Raw genomic sequence first — 25,177 nt, 5'->3', positions numbered from 1 at the left:
ACAATCCAACAAATACAGACATAACCTCCTTAGCGGAATAAACTACAATGGAAACTCCACCAAGGCCCAACAGAGGCCTTATTTGAATCAAGCTACACCAAATTGCACACACCCCAATATCAATCCCCTAAATAAGCTGGATTTTTTAAAATCAGGATTCATTAATTTTTTCCCTGGCAAATATCAAAGAGGTCATCTTGTCAGTTTCTGCCCCTTTGTGTGGCTCTGCACCAAAGTTGAAACTTTGTTGAAATTTGTTCTAAAGTATCTGTGTAACAAATCAATCTGTGTGGACAAGCGACCAAACGGGGGAAACCTCCTTGGCAGAGGCAGAAGACGCATGCAACTGAGGCCTTATGCGGATCTCAAGTGATTACATATCTTTGTGTGTGGGAAATGTCTTTATACACCAATATTTGAATATGCTATGAAAGGGCGTGAAGTTACTAATGAGTTAATGTATAAATGTTGTACAGAAAAGTTCATAACAAATTTAAACTCTCACTAAACATCATTTCTCCTTTACAATGAATGTTAAAACCACGACACTTTTAACACATCCCACCAGTCTCTCCCTATTTCTCTCAGCGCTCAACATTCCTGATTGGACCGGGCAGCTGCTGCGACACACAATGTCCGATGCGGGTGCAGTTGCTGCGCCCCACCTCCACTGGCCTGCCCCCTGACCTTCAGCCGGAGGTATATATAACGGCGGTGGACGAGGGGACGGCCCCTGCCAGTCAAAATGAAGGCGCTGGTGTCTGCGTGCTGCTTGCTGTCTCTGCTGGCCCTGTCTGCTGCAGGTATGGTGGAGGACAGTGTGGGGGAAATATTCATGTGTAGCTCTGTTCGAGTTATTTCAACAGGTGTGTGAGAGTGAAATGCTGATCCACTGCATTTGGATGGCTGATGAATGAATTTGGAGTGTGTCATTGAACCTATTGGAGCGTTGTGTACCTTGTGGGGATGTGGAGTGACCGTGATTGCGAGTCGTTCATGATGGAACAGCTAAAAGATACATCTGTAAATGAATTTGTTCAATTTATTATCTATGGATTGATCATGCTCAATTCGTTGTGCTTTACACACACCACAGTGTAGTGTACTGTGTATGAAATGTGTTAGGGGTTCTTTGCCAAGGGTCCTTAAGGAGTCCCAGGGGAATCATTTATTTTGACTATTTCAACCATAGGTAGCACAGATGGAATGTATGAGTGTTTTCTGGTACAAAATCTGTTATAGAAACATCCAAAAGCAAAGATATTGTCGGGGGGGGGGGGGGGGGGGGGGTCTGTGATCTCACTTGTGTTAGTGAAGAGGTCCTTGAGGTGCAAAGGATTAAGAACCACTGCTCTATGTTACTGTGTGGTGCACTGCAGAGCTTTGTGCTTGTCCACGAGGAAATGTCAGAGCTGAGGTGTGACACCAGCTGATGGAAACTGTGCTGTCGGCTGCTCAGTCTCTGTGCCCTGGAGAGAAACACAGCGACAGCACTGACAGAGTGGGCTTGGACTCACTTCTGGTCTCACACTCTGTGCTGCAGCCAACCCCCCTCCCCAACACACACCACATCTCTATCCCTGTCCTTTCACAGCAGTTTCACGCCTGCATGCAACTCCACCGCTCCGCCAGTGAGGAGGACATTTGGCATTTCACAGAACCTTTCTTTCCCTGTTAAACAAATAAATGAATTTGAGTTTGAACCGAGCAAATCAGAAATTACAGCCATTGACTCAGCTCCCTGGAGGTTTCATGAAACTGTCATGAGATCTCTGGTTAAAGCTGAAGCAGAGAACACCCTTGTCTGCCCTTGGCACCGGCTCATTTTGAACCCCACAAGTTGCCATAGTCAGGTGTCTCGCACCCGTCGTCATTAGATACTGTGCACTGATACACGTCTCTTTAAGACCTCCAGGAATGCACACACGTGTTCATCATGTATATATACAGGGTCTTCTTTCCCCGCTGATTCCGCCAAGCCCCTTTCCCTTGGCTGTGGTTTCGCTAGATAGTAGGTAGGGACATGCTTGAAACTATAACACAATCATAAAGGCCTACAGGAGTAGAAATACACTGCCTTGATTCAGCTTAAGCCTCCGCTGCCTTCAATGTCTCAATAGAGCTTCATCACTTCCACTCTGCTCTGTCCGCAGAGCTGCTAATCTCTCATTGCCGTCAGTGGGCTCTGAGCACAGGGGATGTCCCGGCTAAAACAGGCCTGAGAGCCGCACAGCAGAGGGCACGTAGGACCAGGGTACAGTAGCCAAACTGTCGGGCTGTTAAAAGCTACTTAACTAGAGGATCAAGTGTTCTTTAAAGTCGACAAAATGGGGATACATTTAAATAATGACAGACCTCAAGGGACAGGAGTTGCCCAAGGAAGATTTGTGTGCCAGAAAGAGTGAGATTTTATAAAAATTTGCATGTACAACTGAATGTCACTCAGTAGAGCGCGAACCACCACAACAGTCCCTGTATCAAACCTCATTTAAATTCTCTATATTTTGATTTGGATCACAAATAATACAAATATCTGTCCCATAAGAAATCAGTGAAAGTGCAAAATCCTTAACGTTCAAGACAGTGAAAAAAATATTCCCGGATCCACCCCTTGATCCAGATCAGGACCCAAATTGACTGAGTTCTTCCCTGACCCAAACCACATTCTGCCGCCAAGTTTCATAACAATCAGTCCTGTGGTTGTTGTGCAATCCTGCTAAGTAACAAACAGTTGCAGATGAAGACATAACCTTGCATAAGCTCACAGTGCAGTCAGCAGAGCTTCAGCAGCTTGTGTCGACTAAGAAATCAGAAAGCAGCTCACCGTGCTTGGGTCAGAGTCATAATCAATAACAAAAGTGCAGTTCCCTTTCCCCCCAGAAATGAACAAGAAATGTAAATACTGTTTGCATTCCTGATTACTCACAAAAAATGTGCATGTGTGCGAGCAAATCAGCTCCTCATTCATTCGGTGTGTAGTTACACCCTGAGCAGGTTGCTTGTCATCACCCCTGGTGCTGATGCATTTTACTGTTCTTGGTCTTTGAAAAGATCCTGCGTCACGCTGGGCCGCCCCGTTACAGGAATGTGCAGCAGCAGGCCGGCCTCATGACAATCACAGGGAGGAGAGGAGCGTCACACTCTCTGGAAATAGAAGCGGAATTATCTCCCCGTCTTTTCACCCACTGACTCATTGTGGGACTATTTCTGTCTCAAAGAGGCACCGTCCTGCACCGCAGGCACCTGTCCCCATCTGTCCCCACTCTGTCCCCACTCTGTCCCCATCTGTCCCCACTCAGTCCCCACGACGCTGCAAACTACCCAGGCTTCACTGCAGCAGCAGGGGCCTGAAGAGAGGAACCACCACAAAGGCACACTGCAGAAACAAGCCACTTGTAATGAGCACACTAGATTAGATACAACCACTAACCAAAAATACATTGACACTGCTTCAAAAAGGGGGGTTCTGGAGTCACTGATAAAAACAGAAACTACCTGAGCAACTGCAAATTAGGTTTTCCAGATTTGATCTAATTCGAATTGATTGTTTTAACTTCTCCACTCTTTATTCTGCCAAACTAGACAGAATCTTTCAGAATTTCAAAAGCCTTTTTTTTCACATGTGTTGTGTCTCTCATGATATCCTCCCCTGCTGCCACATCTTTTTCCGTCTTCCTAATTTTGTAAACTTTAATTCAATTTGGCCCTCCGCAGCTCCTCGCTCTGCAGAAACGGATATCTTTAGTTTGTCTTCATAAGTATAGCCATAGGCATGCAGCGTGGGGGGAGAAGTCGCTAAATTAAATTTAGCGAGTAAGATGGCAAAAGCCATCATGGGAAAAGCAAGTGTTCTAAATCAAGCATTGTGCGCTCTTTCAGCAGTGAGAAAGACAGAGGGTTTGTCTCTAATTAATGACTTCTAATGACTGTGTGGCTGCTTCCTACACAAACCAGGCAATACATGGTGCATTCATCTTATCAGATAAAAGAGAAACAAACTAGTAAACTTTCATTTGGGACTGACCTTGTTATGTAGTGTCACTCAACTCATCCTCACCAACTCACTTCAGGATCTTGGCCACCGGCCTGATCTTCCTGTTACAACACAGACGATGCTACAGCATTGTGTCTCTGGACAGATTCCAACTCGCCCTAATGGCTCAATCAGATCCGCATCCAACCGCCCTTCTCAGGTTCCCCCCTTACTAATGCCCAGGTCATTCTGTTTCACTCGTTTAGCGACACCTACGGTACAGTTAAGTCTGGCCAAGACACGTTTTACGAGCCCCCCGGGCCACGCTGGATACCAGAGTGCTGGGCAGGTCTGGCTCATACCTCGACCCCTGGCAGTTACAGCGAGCGAATGTACGATGTCTCTCAATCGTCTGCGGTAGCTTCCTTGCATCCACTCCCTGTTTTCCTGAAGCTGTTGAAATCCCACTGCAAAGACGATCAGCAGATCTGTGGATCTTCAGTTTCTGCCTCAGGTGACCTGTGTTGGACATCAGTCTCTCTTATGATTATAATATGAGGCATAAACTCTTCAGCCTGTTAGAAAATGTTTTCACAGTGATGAGTAATGGCCATGAGGAACACTGGTTTGTTTCAGGTGTACTGTTTGACTGCCACATTCTTACCTTTACTCAGACCTGACTCTTGGTGAAACTAAGCCAAGATCACAGTGCAAGAAAAACATAATAGAACCAAACAGTTTTACATAGTCTTCAAAGAATGTGCTATGAGATAAATAAGGTTGATGTTCTGGTCACGCTGACAATCCTGTCAGGAGGCATCAAAGCTTCCAGATGCTAGAGGTGACAACCAATGCAATGATGCAGCACTTGTTGCCTTCTATTGGCCGGGACAGTAGTTACAGACAGTAGGTCACTGCCGTTTGGTTTCACTTTGCTAAAGTATTCACACCGGGGTAATTAAGATGTCGGCCAGGTTATCACCATACAGGGATTTCTTCTAAAACAATTTCATAAACTTCATCATAGATACACGGAAAGCAGTGCACCTGAAGGAGGAATCTGCAGCTGATGGTACAAGTCTCATTTTGAGACTGTGGCTCAAGTCAGTACTTGCAAACACCTGTAGGAGTCAGGACTACAGGCTGATTGGTTGAACTCCTATTGTTGAAGCCGCTTTTCTCAGGAGTCCAGAATCAGAGTCATTCATAACCCCTACCTAACTATATAGTGACCTCTATGCTGATAATAATGGAATCGTCGCAGGATTATGAAGTCATGACGTACAGCAACATCGGTCGGTGGTGAATCACACAGGGAATTATAAAGTATTTTTACTTTAAGGTAAAAACAAGTTGTATAACCATGTTTAATTGTTCAAATAAGCTTGTTTGTGTTGCTCTGCTCGTATTAACATTTGTACGACACGACGAGCTGTTCCTGCTGCTGTCTCTCCACCGGGAGCACAATGCATGATGGGAGATGTTGCTCAGTTAGTGACCATCGGTTGTACACTACTTTTCATGATGCATTGTTGGAAACAATGAGTGCACTTTAAAGGGTTTAAAAATTCTTAACAAACATATAGACATCACTACAAAATTGACTACATAGAGATTAGGGATTGAGAGACAGCCTCAGTTTAATTATATGCAAGTCGGAAAATTTAGCTGTTGAAAATTGAGGATGTTGGAAGTGGAGGTCACCAGAGCAGGTGAGCACCTGTTTCTGCTGCTTCACACACAAACACAGCTACCTGCACCTTTGTTAGAGACTGTTCTCTGTTCAGTTGCAAAGTGTGTTATGTACATAGTACATTTCGATATGTTGACGTTGTTTGACTAAGTAAAATCTTTTGATTTCCCTCGAAATATGTTTGAGTCAGAGCTGTCTATTGATTTCTACATTTTGGGAGGATCTAGATGCTGATTTGAAGCTTTTTGTTTTAATGTAGAAAATTAAGCCACAATCACCTGTTCTATTCACCAACTCATCGTGATTGAATCTGTGTGAATAAGCTCCACAGACATACTTTCACCTCGCAGCTCAGAAACAAACAGACACTGTTAGTGACTTGCCAGCAGACGAAGTGGAGCATATATCACTTTAGGAGTTGTTGTAGACCTAAAACAGAACTCAGAGTTTACCAGTGTAAGACGATCTGAAGCTGTCATCACGCACGCTAGCTCCTTCCTTAGCATTAGTTCGCTCCTGATGGGCGCTCGTCCAGGAGCTTTACGAACGTGTGAAACCCGTGACAGCTGCCTCCAGCTATCAGCCTTCATCCTGCTCTCTGACCCTGTCTTGTAACTCGAACTGGAGACTTTTTGCTGCCTGATATCACACTGTGTGCCACTATGCGTTTCTCTGTCGTAACCGCTCACAGGCAGTTATTATTAAATAGAGGTCGGGGCCTTGTGGGCCTTGTGCTCCTTGTGCACTGTGGTTTCTAATGTACATGTATGCATATGGTGCTACAGAGAGGGAGTCCACTGGTTTAGATGTGATCGCTCTGAAGCTCTAGTGACTGTGATGTACAGTATGATGCTGAGCAGAGTTGATGACTGTTTACCTGTATCTGATCTGGACTGTGTGATTGAGCAGCTTGTGAATGTTCTCTGTTTTAGAGTCACCTGAAAAAAGTCTTTAGTTCTGCACTTTGATGAAACTTAACGTCAATAAAAACATACGTTTAAATCAAACTAAAAGCCCATAACCCAGATTTGATACTAAGTTGAGTTAATTGGCCTACACAGTAAAGTAATGCTCTATATCAATGGCTGTTTTTCCTTCACATAGTGACGAGGGTTGGATGAAAGTCTTATTATTAATCAAATCCCACAACTCAATGTTAATTAAATAGCCTGTATCTGAAGCATAGTGGTTAATACAAATGGAGAATAGGTGATCTACTGTCTGGGAGTCAAAGCTTAAGCTGAACTGTTGCAAAAAGTAACACGTCATCGTCTTTCTTCGGTCACCCTCACAGATCTCCTGACAGGAGCCTCCATCCATGATGAGTCCCTGGTGCATCTGCATCTCCAGCAGCCAGAGGGAGACCTCTTCTCCTGTGGCTGTGACACAACGGAGGAGCACTCTAGCCAGAGCTCCTCCAATGACACTCCGGCCCCGGAGAGGGCCATGTGTCAGCCCTGCTCACCACCACCAGTTTTAGGCAACAAAGAAGAGGAGCCAACCTCCACTCCAGAGCATGAAGAGGAGGAGGAAGCAGCTTCCATCGAGGAGGTGGCAAGTGCTGTAGAAGATGAGCAGGAAGAGGCATCTCCTCAGGAAAGGGTAGAAGAGGAAGAGAAAGAGGTGGTGTCTAAGGAAGCAGCTGAGGAAGAGCAAGAGGAGGCTGAGTCATCGGAGGATCAAAGTGTGGAGCAGAAGAAAGAAGCAGAGCCTGCGTCCTCTGAAGAAGTGGATGAGATAACAATGGAAGGAGAGGATGAAGCAGAGGATGAATTGTCTCACGAAGGCGTGGAAGCAACAGAACCTCAGGGAGAAGTTGCAAAAGAAGAGGAGGAAGCTGCTGCTGAAGAAACAGAGACACAGGAGGAAACAGAGGCAGCAGCTGAGGAGGAAGAGGAGGAGAAAGGAATGGAAACTGTTGATGACGCCGTGGATGAGGAAGCCGTTGCTGGGGACACAGTCAAGGAAAAGGAAGAAGTCGAGACTGTCCTGGATGCAGCCGAGGAGGAGGAAGCAGTTGCTGGGGATGCAGTCGAGGAAGAGGAAGGAGTAGAGACTGTCCTGGATGCAGCCGAGGAGGAGGAAGCAGCTGCTGGGGACGCAGTCGAGGAAGAGGAAGGAGTGGAAAGTGTCCTGGATGAAGCCATGGAGAAGGAAGCAGTTGCTGGGGATGAAGTCGAGGAAGAGGAAGGAGTGGAGAATGTCCTGGATGCAGCCGAGAAGGAGGAAGCAGTTGCTGGGGATGCAGTCGAGGAAGAGGAAGGAGTAGAAAGCGTCCTGGATGAGGTTGCGGAGGAAGAAGCTGCTGGAGATGCAGCCGAGGAGGTCGCAGAGGAAGAAGCTGAACCCCAGGCAGAACCACAGGAGGTTGTCGCAGCAGATTCTGTACCTGAGGAAACGGAACCAGAAATCGCAGCAGAACCCGAGGCTGAACCTGAAGTAACTTCAGAGCCTGAGATCGAGGTGGTTTCGGCGTCTGAACCAGAACCAGAGGTGATTCCTGAAGTAAAGCCAGAGCCTGTCGTGGAGGAGGTTGCACCAGAACCTGTTGTGGAAGAAGCTGTGGCGGATGTCCCAGTGGAATCCACAGAGGAGGAGGCTCCTGTTGTAGAAGAGGCACCTGCTGCTGATGTTGTTGTTGAGGAGGAGAGAGGCACTACCAAAGGTAAATAATAATATAATACCAGAACTGCATAAAACTCTTTTAACTGACACCTCAAGCCAATGTGTTGTTGTCTTAAGTGTCAGCTCAGGTTATAGGAGGGATCCTGTTAAAGTAAAGATGGCCCCATCCTGTCGTACCTCTTGTAATTAATGAAGTGATCTGATGTCTGGGTGTTGACCCTTGCTGTAACAGATGAGTCTATTTGTTATTTCACTTTGTAAGACAAGAAACAGGGAATACAGGCCAGTAAACAGATTGGAATGACAAGCAGAGTGTGTGATGATAATAACTATAAAAATGATAATGAGGATTTGGCGTAGAGCATAAGAAAGGACGTTCATATACTAAAAACGTATACTAATAATAATAGTTATAATTACAAATATAACAATTAGAACAAAACAAGTTGATGATGTTATAAAAGAAAAACAAATAAACTAAAAAAAATACCAATATTAGATTTGTGTGTCAAAATTTGATCAACACAAATTGACTTAATATCATGCATTATATTACTAAATAATCAACAAACGCATCAAGGTCTTTGGAACTGGGTTTAATGGATCCAGTTGATTTTGTACTTGAGCAAAAATTCTGAAACAAATTGACAAGAACATAAGAAATATCAAACAAAGCATGTTAAATCATCCAGTATCCAAAATCCCAAAAAATTAAAGTAACTTTTAAGTAAGGCTGTCAAATATATGTAGAAAAGTAGAAAATACAATTGTTTTCTCTGAAATGTGAATCAAAAAGAGCAGAGAATGACACAGACACACACACACAATAATGTGTCCATCTTCTTCCTGTTCTTAGTTTCTCATGGGAATGAGCAGCTAATCCAATCCTTTTTTGTAAAGATATTAATAACAACTTACAAACCGTATGTAAAGCATGTCTTTCGAAAACAAAATCCTGCTTGGAAAGGTGAATTGTTTTACTGGATTAATTTTACTGGGTCACGGAAATTCCAGAAAAGGTCTTGGGTCTTCTTCTCTGTCCCTCTCAGGCATGCAGAACAGCCCGAATGTGACACTGTGTATAGCTAAAGAGGTATTAGCAACAACCTCTGCTACAGAAATAAGTGGACCGAAATAGCAGAGGAAATGAGCGGACAGATAGACGCACAACAGCATGATGTAACAGTTGGGGCCTGTGCTCAGCCCAGGTGGTCTGGTCACTCACAGCTGAGGAAGCCACTCACACGCGGCGTCACATTTATTCCCTAACCATTTCTGAGATCTTGCTATGAGTTGTGTTGGCGCTAAATTGTTTTCAATGCCGTTTTAGTAGATTTCTAATCTCCTGTAGTCAGAAGGTAAATACATGTCAGGACAGACTCAATACAAATCAATACAAATCTTAGTTTTGTACCACTTGGAGCATTTAAGTACAAAGAAAGGAAGACCATTTGCATAGATTCCTTTAAGAATGGAGTGAAGGTTGTACTTTGTGATATATACACAGTAAGCATCTAGTGAAGAAGAGCCTGACTTTATCAAAGAGATGACATGAAACATTGGGGGCTAAGGAAGGGTAAAAAAAATTTGTCTGAGGATTTGAACAAAGTGCTGAACTGAACGATACGTTGCTGAGTACCTAACTATGGTTTTTCACTTAAATCTAGGAACCACAGAGAAACTATCCTCTGTATGGGAGCATAAATAAGATATAGGACCTTTGACCTTGACAGTTGACTGACAGTCTCATCCTCTTACCAGGAAAAGAAGCAAATGGGGCAACGGGCCGGACGTGGAGGGACCGCTCCCACATTGAGGACACACTGAAACTGGGCACTAATGAACCCTCAGCCAAGTTCTCAGGTGAGAGACAGATTCATATCACTGACATGGGACAGTCCTTTCCCTTTTATGCGAATGAGAACATGCCAACTCGGCCCCCTTGATCAAAAACGGTCCCTTCAGTAATAATAACCATTTCAAATGTTTTTGGCTGCGGAAGTGCCCGAAGTTATGGACTGAAATGAAAATGCGGCGGAATGTTTTGTGGACGGAAAAGAAAAAACAGATGTTGTTGAAAGTGAGCGAATGGAAGTTTGAGGTAATCTCCGGGGCTTTTCTGCTGAGACTGTTGTGAAAATTGCTTCATGATGTCTCAGTCCTGAGGCCTTTGTATGTGAGTGCAGCGTGCAGACTGGTCTCAGGCAGGTGATTCATCAGTGCAAATGTGTAGCTCGGCATGGACGCCTCCCTGCTCTGCTCAACCACGTTCATCCCGTGCTGCAGCCAAGCAGAGCCAGCCTCTTCATTCACCTCAGCTTAATTCAATCAACTTTTCGAGGGCAATGCATCACATGCTGCCAAGGCAGATGTTGTAATCAGCAATGGTAGCAAGGACATTAATAATGCTCCTCTCCAAAATGACTTCTCACATTATATCCCGATTATTACGTCCCATTTCCCCTCTCCCTCTGCAGCTGCCATGAAGAAGCTGCTGGACATCTACCACACGGCCATCAAGCCAATGGAGCAGGCCTACAAGTACAACGAGCTCAGGCAGCATGAAGTCACAGGTAACATGCATTCACAGTACAGCACAGTTTGCTTTAACAGGCAAATATCACAAACAAGTGTATCACGGTTTTATGGGTCATCTGCAACAAGAGAAAGCTATGGGATAAACATCATGCCATATTCTATAGACTGAAAAGAAAGGTTTACCTCTAGGATTCCAACTTTCTTCAGACCGTCAGTTTCTGAGTTTCAGATCAGATCAGAGCTGCAGGACACAGGCCGCAAAAACAAAATCTCAAATACAAAATAATTTTTGCAGGAGTTAAAAGGTTTGCCTCCCCTGTGACTTGCATAAATCATGTGTCGTGTGTGAGTCAGACACCACTTCTCCACCAAACCAAATAAAACCACAAATCTGCAAATACACACAGCGCAGACACTGCTCTGCAATTAATCTGCTGTTATAATTGACTTCTCCAGTTTTCAGAAAAGTAACAGTTGTTTATAAAACCATAATGAGCAGCACATCATATCTGCTCACCTGTGTGCCTCTATCAGCCCACAACACTTTCCACTACAGACAGAACGGTGGGGAACCAATGTCGTCATCACAAAGTACAGAAAGAGCCAGGAGCTGACATTATTCAAACCAGACACACACACACACACACACACACACACACACACACACACACACACACACACACACACACACACACACGCACACACAGAGAGACAGTCTGTCTGCTGAGGATTAAAGGGGACGTTGTGTTGGCCAAACTTCCGAATACTTTGTTCCAGCACTTGAGGCCAGAGATGAGCTTAATTTATGCTGAAGAGCAGGATGTGTCCTGTGACTCTGTGACACCTTGTGGTGCAGACGGGAAGGATACACACACAATCACACGAACAGTCATTTAAACGTCAGCTTTTTTTTTTAAACTTACAGTTAAATAAAAAAAACTTAGATTTGAGCAAAATCAGGGCAGTTGAATTTTTATTCTTTAAGGTTTCACGTGAGTTAAATCTACTTTTTGGCCTGAGGGTGGCACTAGAGAGAAGCTCATGGAGGGTCAGGGGAATATGAGTGTATTTAGCAGTTATTAGAAATCGCACTACGAATATGGCCATAAATTATATCAAGAAAAACAACTTCCTATGAGTCTATATTGATAATTATCACCATAAATCTCAGATTAGTATTTCTTTCAAGTTAAAAGACAGGTGTTGTCTCCTGAGTGAAGGCTTCTTAAGGAGCAGAGAATGATAATTTTATAAATTTGAGGAGGATCAAATATAGGTTTTACTTCCTCACTCTGTCTACACCGTGCGTAAACATTATATTGATGTATTGCAATAATCATTGATATTGTTTTATCGCCCAGTCTTAATTCAAATTAGCACATTTGATTCGTTGTATTTCCTTTGGAAAAAGTGAAGTTTCAGCCTAAAACCGAAGATGACATAAGAAGAACCCCTGATTCCAAGTGACATTACATTATCACATATCAATTAGCTGATGTTATATCCAAAGGGACTTACAATAAGTGCATTCAACCCTGTAGGTACGAACCAAGAACAGCAAGAATCATGTACATTAGTTTAAAAAAGCCAAACTAGTGCTACATGTAAGTGCCATATATAAGTCCAACTAGCTTTTTTTATCCATATGTTTGTGGCTGCAGCTTAATAACCATGGCTGGGTCATTTAAGAAAAGAAAAGAAATTAATAAAACAGTAATCAAATCAACAAAATGCTTGATGAACTATTTTGACAAATCAAATTTAAAGATTCAAGAGCACAATATATTTTTATAACTCATTATAGTAATCTGTGTAAAGTAGATATTTTTATAACTCATTATAGTATACTGGGAAATGACCTTTTCTGTGTAAAGTAGATATTTTTTCCTGCTCTATGTCTTTTTTTTCAATCCTTCTCGTTTTGTCTCTCTTTCTCTCACACTCCCTGCAGATGGTGAGATCCCCTCTAAGCCCATGGTTTTGTTTTTGGGACCCTGGAGTGTCGGCAAATCCTCCATGATCAACTACCTGCTGGGTCTTCACGGCACCTCCCAGGAACTCTACACAGGTTTACACTGAAACTAAAAACACATAAAAAATAGATACAGCTAATATGTGATAATTACAAATGCAAATGCCTTCACATCCAAGATTGGCAGCGGAAAATATATGGCAGATACATTTTTATGTCTTTTCAGATATTATCATGAGTCAGTTATTTTAAAGGTGATTATCAGAGAAAAGAGAAAATCAAGAAACGAAACATCTTCTTGTGTGGTACACTACAGTTGCCTTTAGACATGAACTGAACTCTGGAGATTCTCCGGATTTTCTCTGGAGTAGTTGTATGTGTGAAGGCAACTGTCCGAGTGACAGCCTCCAGACTTTCTGCAGAGTTTCTCCACTTGGACCCAAGTATAAAGTCTGCAGGAAGTCTGTAGAAGTCAATTAACCGCGAGCAAGTGGGGGATTTGATAACACCCGAAAGACGCAAAAATTAAAAAATTATAAGATAACAAATATCTCCCGATGAAAAAGCGGTGCCATACACTAAGAAGACACACATTTTCAAACAATAACATCTACTTATTCAATGATATCTTATTTATCTGGTAGGAGATAGTTAATCATAATGTGAACTAATAGTTGAACCTTCAAAAAGTGAAATTTTAAGTCACCTTATGTATATTTTTATATATTGAAACAATTCCCTCTTTATGCTTCCACCAGGCGCTGAACCCACCACCTCTGAGTACACCGTCATAACGCATGGTGAGAAGTTTCGGTCCGTAGAGGGCATCGTGATGGCAGCGGACAGCTCACGGTCCTTCTCGCCCCTGGAGAGGTTCGGGCAAGGCTTCCTGGAGCGGCTGGTGGGCGTCGAGATGCCCCACAAGCTGCTGGAGCGGGTCACCTTCGTGGACACTCCCGGCATCATTGAGAACCGAAAGCAGCAGGAAAGAGGTTATTGTTACTGATGGAAATGTTTTCACATCCAATCAGCAGGAAGCCAATATTCATTCGTTCGTCTTTGTCTTGTTCCATTGTGGTGATGAAATATTTTAGATTCTAAAATAGCCTTTTGATTTCTGGCAGCATGAGTCATTCCAGGAAACCCTCAGAACAGTCTTGTACAATCATTTATGTGACGGTGCTTGAGGGGAAAGATCACCTGAGTCTGTTGTTAGTGTCCGACACTCGATACATCAGGATCAGCATCAACCTGACACCAGAGTCATCTGACTGTGATTTCCACTCTACACATTGAAGTAATTCATCAGTGTGATAAGAACAACAGGAACCATCTTTAAGAATAGTTTATTCGTCGGTGACTTTTGTTTGTTTGTCATATCCGTGTCCCATCATCTAACATGGAGGAGGCAGGATTTCTAACTGATACAGCATTCAGCCACCATTTGAGACACTTCGGCTTTACTTTTAGGGACCGGTCATGTCATCCATCTTTATATACAGTCTATGGTCTGAACCGATACAAAATAATTGACTGTCCCTTCCATCAGGCTGCAATTTGGGATTTTAGAGAATTAGAAAATTATATTTTTCTAGGCTTTATATTAGATCACAACTGGTTCCAGAGACTCCCGTCCGGAAAAAGGTTCCGGGCTATCAGGACTAAAACCTTGTGTTACCTGAATAGTTTTTTCCCCATGGCAGTGGAGCTCACAAACAAGCCCCCTGCATCACACTGACTCTGCTGACCCCCCCCCCCCCCCCCGCACATAATTTATAACTCTATATTATTGGCACTATCACCAATCTCTGCACCTTAGAGCCGCACGTAACTCTCTTACTGTATTTATTGTTGTTCAATATTGTTGTTGTTTTTATATTGTTGTTTGTATATTGTTGTTTGTATAGTGCACCAACCACACCAGGCAAGGCAATTTCCTGTATGTGCAAATATACATGGCAATAAAAAGAATTCTGATTCTGATTCTGATCTCTCATCTCTCCCCCTTCCTCAGGTTACCCTTACAACGAGGTGTGCCAGTGGTTCATCGATCGCGCTGATCTGATCTTCCTGGTGTTCGACCCCACCAAGCTGGATGTGGGCGGAGAGCTGGAGACGCTTTTCAAACTGATGAAGGGTCGCGAGTCCCAGATCCGTCTCATCCTCAACAAGGCCGACAGCCTCTCCACCCAGGACCTGATGCGGGTCTACGGGGCCCTATTCTGGAGCATGGCACCTTTAATCAAAGTCACCGAGCCCCCTCGGGTTTATGTCAGCTCCTTCTGGCCCCAGGACTACTCTGCCGACACCAACAGAGAGCTCTTCATGAGGGAGGAGATCTCTCTGCTGGAGGACCTCAATCAGGTAAGACAAAATATGAGTAATTGGATTAAGGGCTATTTTTCAACCATGTTTATAAATGCGGATGTGTAAATGAACAGTACTTTGGAATCAGTCCAGTGGATTGGCTCCAGCGATAGCTATGACATGGCGGTGGTGGCTACAATGTAATCTTATGGGGCAACTGTGACAGTCCAGATAATGTTCACTCAAAGGGCTTTTTCCGGGAGTCTGATTGGCAACATTGCACACCTCACTCAAGGTTGAAAAATACATGAAAATGCATGAAATCGAATTAGTGATTGTTTCACTAAACAATAGGTACAATCGATCTCAGTGATAGAAGATGAAGTGATATTTCTTTTAAACGTGCAGTACACTTGTTCTTTGATCTTCATGATTTGAAAATGGCAGTGCTCTCTGGGACTGTCATTTTCAGTTCAGTGGAAATGAATCTCTCAATAATTCAAATGTTGTATCTTTTTGTTACTCCCCCTCTGTTAATCATTTATTTGTCCCTCTGTCTGTTCTTGTTCTTCTCCGTTTTCCCCCTCCAGGTGATCGAGAACCAGATGGAGAACAAGATCGCTTTCATCCGCCAGCATGGCATCCGTGTGCGCATCCATGCCCTGCTGGTGGACCGCTACCTCCAGACCTACTACGACAAGCTGGGCTGGTTTAGTGACCCCTTCGAGGTGTTCCAAGACATTGTCAATGACCCCGACAAGTACTACATCTTCAAGTCCATTCTGGCCAAGACCAATGTCAGCAAGTTCGACCTTCCAGACAAGAACGCCTACCAGGACTTCTTTGGTGTGAACCCCATCTCCGGCTTCAAGCAGCTCTCCCACCACTGCAGCTGGTCCAGCGGCTGTCTGCTGGAGAAGATCGAGAGGGCCATCTCGAACGAGCTGCCTGCCCTGCTCAGCAGCGTCGGCAAGACCGCAGGCACGTCCGCCCCAGCGAAGGCTGCACCAGCAGCACCGCCGCCTCTCCCTGGCACCTGCGAAGGTGCCGGGTGTGAAGAGAAACCCAAGAACCGCTGGAGGAGGCAGTGAGATGGAGGGGAAGGGTGCAGGAGGAGGAACAGAAGAGGCAGATGGCGGCGGGAGAAGCAGCAGCCAGAGGGTTACCTGAAGTAATCCCCACTGCTGTGATGTTCAGGACTGGATGTGAGGAGACTGAGCAGAGAATGAGAGAGAAAGGGAGTAGAAAATGTGAAAAGATATAAAGCACCAAACAGATCGGAAGGCAGAAAGTATTTAAAAATACTTGTTAGTGTTTGTTTTTATCTGTACGTGTCGTATGGAGGGGTTTTACCAAACTATGACAGAAAATATACCCAATAAATATTCAAATACTTTTTTATGACTGTATAGCAACTCTCTGCTACTCTCTATGAAAGTGTTGCGTTGAGTTTTTTCAGTTTGAAGGAATTAGGCATGTAGTCAACTTTCTGAATCCATTGCATTCTGCAAGGCAGGAAGGTGTGCAGAGGTTTTCTTTATTTTCTCCATCCCTTTTTTCTCAAACAGAGAGAAAAAATATTAAGCCTTTATTTCTACATAGCTGCTTGTGATACAATATGTTTGTGAAATCTGAGATTGTTGTTTTCTTGTGCTGTTGAAAGTTGTTGTTTTCTTATTCCTCACTGTTTTCAAGTTTGTACATTATGTATTCAAGTTTCTTTCTTCAGAGAAATAGTGCCACTCCATCGTCTGAAGATGACTTGCCAAATCTGCTGTGCTGTGTATTTACAGTTAAACCAGTGTGGGGCATTGTCATGTCAGGGCACATACTGTATTTCCTCATTAGTGGGACAATAAAATAGACAGAAGGGTTCTCCGTGTTTTATTTAACCATGACTATTTACTTACTAAAAACTACAGTAACTATTCAACGTTTATTATAGAAACACATGTTTTATTTGTTAATTCTCAGTACTGCATTGGGACAGAAGTGATTACATTCAATATTGGTGGGATTGTTGCACAAGCATAATATTTAATGCTACACTATATTATATACAATACAATATGTAGTGATGAAGAGGAATATATCCTCCATCACTGACTCACTGCACAGAGACACACAGTCAACTGCTGCCGTAAGAAAACTGACAGCAGCTTTAAGAGAGTTTTGCAGTAGGATTGGTCAGATTTATATTCTTGAGTTAATTATTTTTGGACATGTACTCAAGAGCTTATAAACCACTGGACACAATCCACTTCAACTGCTTGTTTATATAAATTCAGTTTAGCTTCAACTTTTCCAGAAGCCAAAATCCCACTTCTACAACATTTTCTAGTTATATTGCCGTGTAATGTCCTTTTGTATATTTGTTTCCCTTTCAGCCCTCTGACCTGTAGCTGGATTTACCCCGACATGGCTGCATACTACCTGAGTATTTCCTTTGAAACTGCAGTTCTTTTTTCTTTTGGTCTGGTTAATTGTCACTCTTTTGTATAATAAACAATCTGCAAACGTGTTTAACTTTTGAGGCTAAAGCGACATAACTGATAAGATATCTTCCAACGAGATAATAAATCATTTTTTTCATTTAGTTGTGAATGGAGGTATTGGAATTGTAGGACATACACACATTGCTCTTTCTACATACAATATTGCAGGGTAGTCATATAGAATAAACCAAAAGCCCCATGAACACTCAAATAAAAATATGTTTTGTGTATAGCTGTTGATTAAATATCCCCTGCAGTGACTTAAAATACTCACCAATTGGTGTCTTCATTCAAATGTAATTTACACTGACTGCATCACATTATTTGGCACAAAGTTGTATTTATTTTTTCACTTTTTTTATCAGCTCTTAAAGTTTTAATTCCAATACTGAACTAAGTTATAACTAAGTAACTAAGTAACTAGTAACTAGTAACTAAGTGACTCAATAACTAGTAACTAAGTAATTATGCATAATCTAAGGATATGCATATAGAATAAAAGATGCTTAAGAGCAACAGTTGTGTCTCTGGCTGTGTGTGGGAGAGTCACTGGTCAACTGCCACACAGTGGCTTCACATTTTTCCAAATGTAGAGTAAACGGGCAAGAAAAAAGACCTGCAGAGGGTTATAAGTAATGACAGGGTTCACTTGGCTCCTTAAAAAGTCTAAAATTATAATCAAGGAAATTAAGGTATTAAATTGAGCATAAGTTGGCTGTGTATTTAAGGCTAATGGGAAATGGCCACATACAGTGTTCTAATATACAAGCATGTCTTTAATACTTTAGTAGACACAGTTTCATGTTTTAAATAGCGTAACACCGATGGTTGTCGGTTTCTTCTACCCTGGATTTGAAGTATTCATATGGGCAGAGCACGACACAGCGCCACACTATTCCTAGTCTTGCAAATCAGTGGTCAGCTATGGAACTGCAATGAGCTCTTTACGCTTGACTGTTATGTCTCTCCATGTCAGCTGTAGTGTGTGTGAACCATTCAACAGCGGAGTTTCTTAAAACAACCAAACAACTGCAAATCCCAGAAAGAAGCAGTTAAAAACACGGGTGTATCATTTGTATTCCTGTAGACTACATTGTAGTTTTACAGGAGAAAAAGCAGATTTTCCTGTTGCAGCGAACAGATGCTAAAGTTAGCACACGGGTGATGCTGGCTGGCTTTTATGGACATAACTGTTACATTAGTTCTTGGTAGGTAGCCTGTGTTTCTCCCTGCACGGCAAATCACAACTGTTTTGTGTGCTCGTGAGGTTTATGTAAAGGATAAGTGAGCGCGACCTCATGCTCATGTGATTGAAAAGATTTATGTTCAAGTCAAAGAACGCTTTATCGGGGGACATCAATCTGATTGATAATGTGGTAAAGTTCAATTCACCTGAGCATTCAGCATAGTATCTGACCATGGCACATCAAACACACACACACACACACACATCATTGACACACCTGGACATACATAGTAGATTCTTTGAAAGTAAATATGTGTTCGAGCTCATATTCTGTGTGTAATCTGTGTTTGCGGAGCTGACAGGCCGTATTTCAAGCTTTTAGTCATGGTGTTAACACAGACTTATCAGTGTGGTTTTATCAACTCTGCAAACAGACCTCTCTTGTAAACTCCTCAACATAAGCACACACACACACACACACACACACACACACACACACACACACACACACACACACACACACACACACACACATTACTGCAACAAGGGTTATTATTGGATTCAAAGTTTAAACATGATTGTTTCTTCAAAGGACGAGCACACAAACACAGACGCACACGCACACGCAAACACACACACACACACACACACACACACACACACACACACACAGACACACACACACATGCACACTCATTTCTGCAATGAGGGTTATTATTGGATTCAAAGTTTAAACATGATTGTTTCTTCAAAGGACTTGCTAGCTCTTTTTCTTTCTCTCACACACAACCATCCACACACCCACCCACCCACCCACAAGCACACACACACACACACACACACACACACACCCACACACACACACACTGAATCAGCGATATAGCCTTATCACTATTGACCTTCTGTTTACAATCTCATCAATTCATTCCTTAGAAATACAGAATAGGCCAAAGAAATGCTAACGAAGCACTTATTATCACTTTGGATATTTCATTTAAAAATACTTTTGTGTCTCCTCTGCAATATTTGCCAGCTTTGTTCTAAACTGAGAAATTCCTATCATGAAGTGTTTTACTATTTCTAAACTACAAAAATACAAAACACTTGATTCAAAATATTAATAAATTTTCATCAAACCTATCAAATACAAATGACAAGATACAATTTTATATTTCAAAAAAAGTATTTCAATAAAAAGGGCTCATTCTAGGGTAAAGAAACCATTCGTACAATTGCGATGATTAATCGTGAGTGAAAACATCTCTAGGATATTTCTATATTAAATTTCAGCCAATAGATCCCTTCCACCTAAATCTTACACACTGAACCTTTAAGGTTACAAATATTTTTATTAAGATGCCTTGTATGAGGAAAATTATGTAAACCACATGGAGACAGGAGGAGGGTCGTTGTGGTTGGTTGGTCGATATATTAAATGATTAATTGGTTAATTGATCGATTAACAGATGTCCTTGGTATACTTTTTTTTAATTGAATAGCCAGATTTTCTGAATTTATAACCTTGTTATAATTTTTTATTTGTTTGCAACTTTTGCTTTGCTCCTTTTTAAATAGTTTACTTAAACCCTCATGAAAGCAAAACTCCATTCATCTTTTTCTATGTCAAATGGGCTCATAAACGTCATCTTTGAGTCACGTGTGAACCATTTTAAATTTCTTATCGACCGGAAACCGTGTTTTTCCGAACACTGAGGCTCGCTTGACTCGCTTTTCCCACAAACCCACCCCGCCAGCTGAGGGAGGATCTCCGACCCAGTCGCAGCGAAGATGGTGTCAGGAACGGGAGAGCAGTTCTCCCGGAGAAGACGGAAAAGGCAGCCACGAAACTCCCGCTGAGGGTCTGCTTTCAATTTAGCCCCCCCCCCCCGGCTGGAAAAAAAAGGGGGAGAAAAGGGTGGCAACCAGCGGCGGACGGAAGAGGACGCACCAGAGCGCACAGTGTTGTGTTTGTTGGACCCACGCATGCCAGCGAAACCCAGCGCTTCACAGAGCAGAAGCACTGGCTGAGAGACGGAGGCACTGCCGCTGTTCGTGGGCTCGGTTTCACGTTTCAATATAATCCGATCGAGGGCTCTCGTGCATCGCTCCGGGGGATTTTCTACTTCTTTGCTCTGGGGGAATGCGAGGGCAGGAAATCCAGCCTCAGCTCCAAATAACCAGAGAACTGGGTCTCCTCTCCGAACGCAGGAAATACGGCCTGGGAACGAAGGAAAAAAAGTTTGGCAGCTCTTGGAAACGAGAGAGGGGCCAGTCGCTGACGTTCTACACGCGTTTTGTCACTTGTTTTTTAAAGTGTTGCGTGCTTTTGTATTAAGCGCTCGTGTTACCGTAGCGGGTTGAAGAAGATCATTCAGATGGCCACACGCCGTTGGTGTTGTTATTGCAGGAGTTTTGATCATCACTATTTATAGACCGGCCCGTTCCGACCGAGGCAGTTCCTCATAGCTGCAGCCCATGTTTTGCCAACTGCGCGCAACAAGTTGCAGACACTCCCAGCAGAGGCAAACCTTCGGCGAACCGGGGCCAGCGGATGGTGTTTTCTGCGCTTCTCTTCGCGGAGTACGCGTCTTCGGGTTGCGCACACGCCTCCCCCGGCCCCCCCATCGGAAGGCAGAGGGGGAATAAACGGTGGAGATCCGGAGAGGGAGTTCAGGAAAGGACGGGGCTGGATCCGTGGGAATAGGCCGGCCTGTCAGGCCTCCCTGGATCGGATTCTTGGACTACATGGACAGGGCTCCGAAATAACCCAGTCTGGAATATATTTGCGAGGGCCCACTGGCTTAAAAATGGAAGAAGAGTGTATGAGAAGAAGAAATGCAAACCCGTAGTGCAGCCGAGCAACACATGAGAAGGGATGTAGTGGAAGGTAAAGCCCCTTGGATTACAAATCATCCACTTTTTTGCCTTTTTAACAGTGTAACTACTTTTTTATTTGTCATTACCTTTTTAGGTAAAACACTCACACCGTAGCTCTGAGGTCTAGAGAACAAGAGAACAGACACATTATTACTTTAATATATTCCTATTATAGTTTAGATGCTTTAGAATCCAGAGTGTCCACATTTCTTATCTGAGTACTGCTAGTTGTTCATAACAACGCTGGGCGTGTTTTCACGAAGGGAAAGGACGAGCACATTGGCAGTTGTGGAGATAAGAGAGACACAGTAACTTTGGAGCTCGCTCGCTGCGCAGCACGCCAACTGTTGACAGCCTGTGTGTGTGTGCGTGTGTGTGTGCGTGTGCATGCTCCTGTACAATGGAGCTCTGGACCTGAGCCCTGTTTTTCCACCTTCTCCCCTCCACAAAAACGCAGTTCTCCCGGAATAAAGAAAGAATCTGGGTCTTTTCTCCCGAAGCTGCACTGACTGTGTGATGCCAGCAGCCTCGAGATATTGCGCACGTCCAGAGGAGGCGATTTCCAGTCAAGTAACGTCAGGAGCGACTGGATGAAGGCGTAAGAGCAAGAAAACCCGTTGCATCACCGACCGGTCCTTTCCGAGAAGGATGTTCACTTCAGGAGGGAGAAGGAGTGATGACAGTGTTTTTACCGCAGCTGGAGAGAGAGCCGGGATCAAACCCAGAGCCTCGGAGGAGGAGGACGCATGTGATGTGAGTACTGACGCAAACCGGGCTTGGATAATGACCTGCTCAGGAAACTGGAACGGTGCGTCTTGTGTGAGTGAGTGTGCCGGCTGCCGTGTGCGTAGAGGAGACGTCTGTTCGGCGCTCACCATTCATGCAGCGTGAATATTCCAACCAACACCTTTGCTCTCTCTCCCCCGTCCTCCCTGTCACTCTCCCGCCGCCGCTTCCTCCCCCCCTCGCCGTGCCACATGTGCACACGCGAAGCCCACGCACCGCGTCTTGTTGCCTGAGCGCCATCAGAAGATATTATTAATATTCCCCACACACACACACACTCCAACCATCGTCTCCGCGTCTCACAGCAGTCAACATGGCCACTCTGCAACATCACCGGCAGCTTCTCGTGCGTGGCACTGAAGTCAGCTGTGACTCCAGCGGGGATGGCGCCGTGACCGTGCGAATTGCCAACAGCGCGCCACCCGCGCACCAACGTGATCCACTGAGGGCAGTCAACAGTGGAGGAGGAGGAGGAGCTGGAGGCTGTGTGGCTGTGAGTAAAAGGAACCCTGACCTCCACAAATACAGCATCTCCTCCAGCTGCAGCTCAGCAGAGTCCAGGCCTGCTGTGACCTCCATTTCCAGGGTGCAAAGGAAGGCACCGCCTTTGTTCGAACGCTCTGCTGCACAGTGCTGGGACCCCAAGTTTGACTCCCCGATCCTGGAAGAGGCGTGCCAAGAGAGGTGCTTTCCTCAGACGCAGCGCCGCTTCCGCTATGTCCTGTTTTACCTCGCCGTGGCTGCTGTACTCTGGGGGGTTTACTTTGGGGTCAACAATGACCGCTGCAACCCCATGCTCTTCCTAGCCCCCACAGCGTCCTTCTTTGTTCTTCTAGTGCTCTTCTTTCTGTTCACCTTCACCCAGCCTTACACATGGCTGTACAACCAAACCTCTTTGGTCCTGATAGCGGTCACCTTCGCCATCACCTTAGCTCCACAGATACAGACTGCTGGTTTCACTGATCTGGAGTGGGCTGGCGGTGGGAATGCCTCATATCGCTCACAATACGAACCAGCACAGCCTACAATCCACTGCATCTCCCCTGTAGGCACCTTTTCCCTGTGCATGGAGGTTTTGCTATTGTTATACAGTGTCCTCCATGTCCGTCTGTATGCCTCTGTGATGCTTGGGCTCCTCTATTCTATATTTTTTGAGGCATTAGGATGGCTGCCATTGCTTCAAAGGAGTTATGACACTGACAGACGGGGAACAGGGACAGAGGGTTCAGGTTCTGATTGGGAAGGAAATACACTCGGCTGGCTCGGCCCGGCCAAAGCTCTGCTTCACTTGTGTGCTCATGTCATTGGCATCCACCTGTTTATCATGTCGGAGGTTCGTTCCCGCAGTACTTTTCTCAAAGTGGGCCAATCCATCATGCACGGCAAAGACTTAGAAGTGGAGAAGGCCTTGAAGGAGCGCATGATTCACTCTGTGATGCCACGACGAGTTGCAGACGAGCTGATGAAGCAGGGTGATGATGAGGGCTGCGGCGAGAACTCTGGCAAGCGTTATTCCTCCGGTGCTTGCTCGGCCTCGGCCATCTCAGTGGGTGGTGGAGGAGGCTGTGGAGTTTCACAAGCCCAAAGTACCACAAGCCCCAAAAATCACGCTCACAACAATCACAAACGCAAGAAGACCTCCATCCCCCGTGGACAGATCATATTTAGGCCCTTTAACATGAAACGCATGGAGCCTGTGAGCATCCTCTTTGCAGACATTGTGGGTTTCACCAAAATGTCTGCCAACAAGTCCGCCCCGGCCTTGGTGGGCCTTCTCAATGACCTGTTTGGCCGTTTCGACCGGCTCTGTGAACTAACCTGCTGTGAAAAGATCAGCACCCTGGGAGACTGCTACTACTGCGTGGCAGGGTGCCCTGAGCCCAGGCCGGACCATGCCCACTGCTGTGTAGAGATGGGCCTGGGCATGATCCAGGCCATCGACCAGTTCTGCCAGGAGACGTGTGAGGCGGTCAGCATGCGTGTCGGCGTCCATACGGGCACTGTGCTCTGTGGGATCCTTGGAATCAAGCGCTTCAAGTTCGATGTATGGTCTAATGATGTTAATCTGGCTAACTTGATGGAGCAGCTAGGTGTGGCGGGCAAGGTGCACCTGTCAGAAGCCACTGCCCGATTCCTGGATGACCGTTACCAGAGCGAGGACGGGCGGGTGGCAGAGAGAGCTGGCCAGAGTGTGGTGGAGAAACTAAAGGGTAAGTGGCTGTTCTGCTATGACTTCCATGTAAGTGTTTAGGAAAAACGGAGTCTCCGTGTAAAGACGTTAGATGTTATAACTCCAAGGTTCTCACAAATCACCGGTCTTGAGCACATGTTCCACAGATGAATGACTTGAAGAGATAAATGTGCTATTTATAACTTACCTATGGGTTTATCTTCTTTCAAAGTGCAGTGAGTTGGTGATAACGCTTTGAACACTGGACAGGTGATAAAAAGCTGACGAGTGCTGCAAAGGCTAAAAACACACACAATGAGGCTATTTTACATTTCTACCACATATACAGGGTAAAGGTTGAAAAGCTGTGCGTTGTCTGATCGTGGTCACCGGGGCTGTGTGGGGTCACTACCTGCCTCTGCGGCACTAGAATATGTTATCTGACCAGTTAGTCTGGTTGACACCAACTCAAACCGGAGATCAGGCTACAAGATCAAGAGATTAGAGCACCAGGAAGACAGAGGTGTTTGGGTTCATCTCAACTGCATATCATTC

General features: G+C 44.5%; 2 protein-coding genes across 2 annotated transcripts in view; both read left to right on the top strand.

The window, feature by feature from the left end:
* The first annotated feature begins 740 nt into the window (after positions 1-740).
* On the top strand, positions 741-16,199 carry LOC128436345 (uncharacterized). Its single transcript, XM_053418126.1, has 8 exons — positions 741-803; positions 6,961-8,331; positions 10,053-10,154; positions 10,769-10,864; positions 12,781-12,897; positions 13,560-13,793; positions 14,816-15,165; positions 15,699-16,199. Exons 1-8 carry the CDS (start codon positions 746-748, stop codon positions 16,197-16,199), a joined length of 2,829 nt encoding a protein of 942 aa, XP_053274101.1. The 5' UTR covers positions 741-745.
* A 6,109-nt stretch (positions 16,200-22,308) lies between these two features.
* The window catches only part of adcy9 (adenylate cyclase 9), a 38,020-nt gene continuing 35,151 nt past the window's right edge, over positions 22,309-25,177 (top strand). Inside the window, exons 1-2 of the mRNA XM_053418719.1 lie at positions 22,309-22,419; positions 22,660-24,662. Of these exons, the coding sequence (XP_053274694.1) occupies positions 22,766-24,662 (1,897 nt within the window). The 5' untranslated portion in view covers positions 22,309-22,419; positions 22,660-22,765. The remainder of the gene's footprint in view (positions 22,420-22,659; positions 24,663-25,177) is intronic.

This window comes from Pleuronectes platessa, chromosome 3, assembly GCF_947347685.1.
Source record: "Pleuronectes platessa chromosome 3, fPlePla1.1, whole genome shotgun sequence".
Classification (NCBI taxonomy): domain Eukaryota; kingdom Metazoa; phylum Chordata; class Actinopteri; order Pleuronectiformes; family Pleuronectidae; genus Pleuronectes; species Pleuronectes platessa.
Note: the sequence above shows the minus strand (reverse complement) of the source record. Positions and strands in the feature narration are given on the sequence as shown.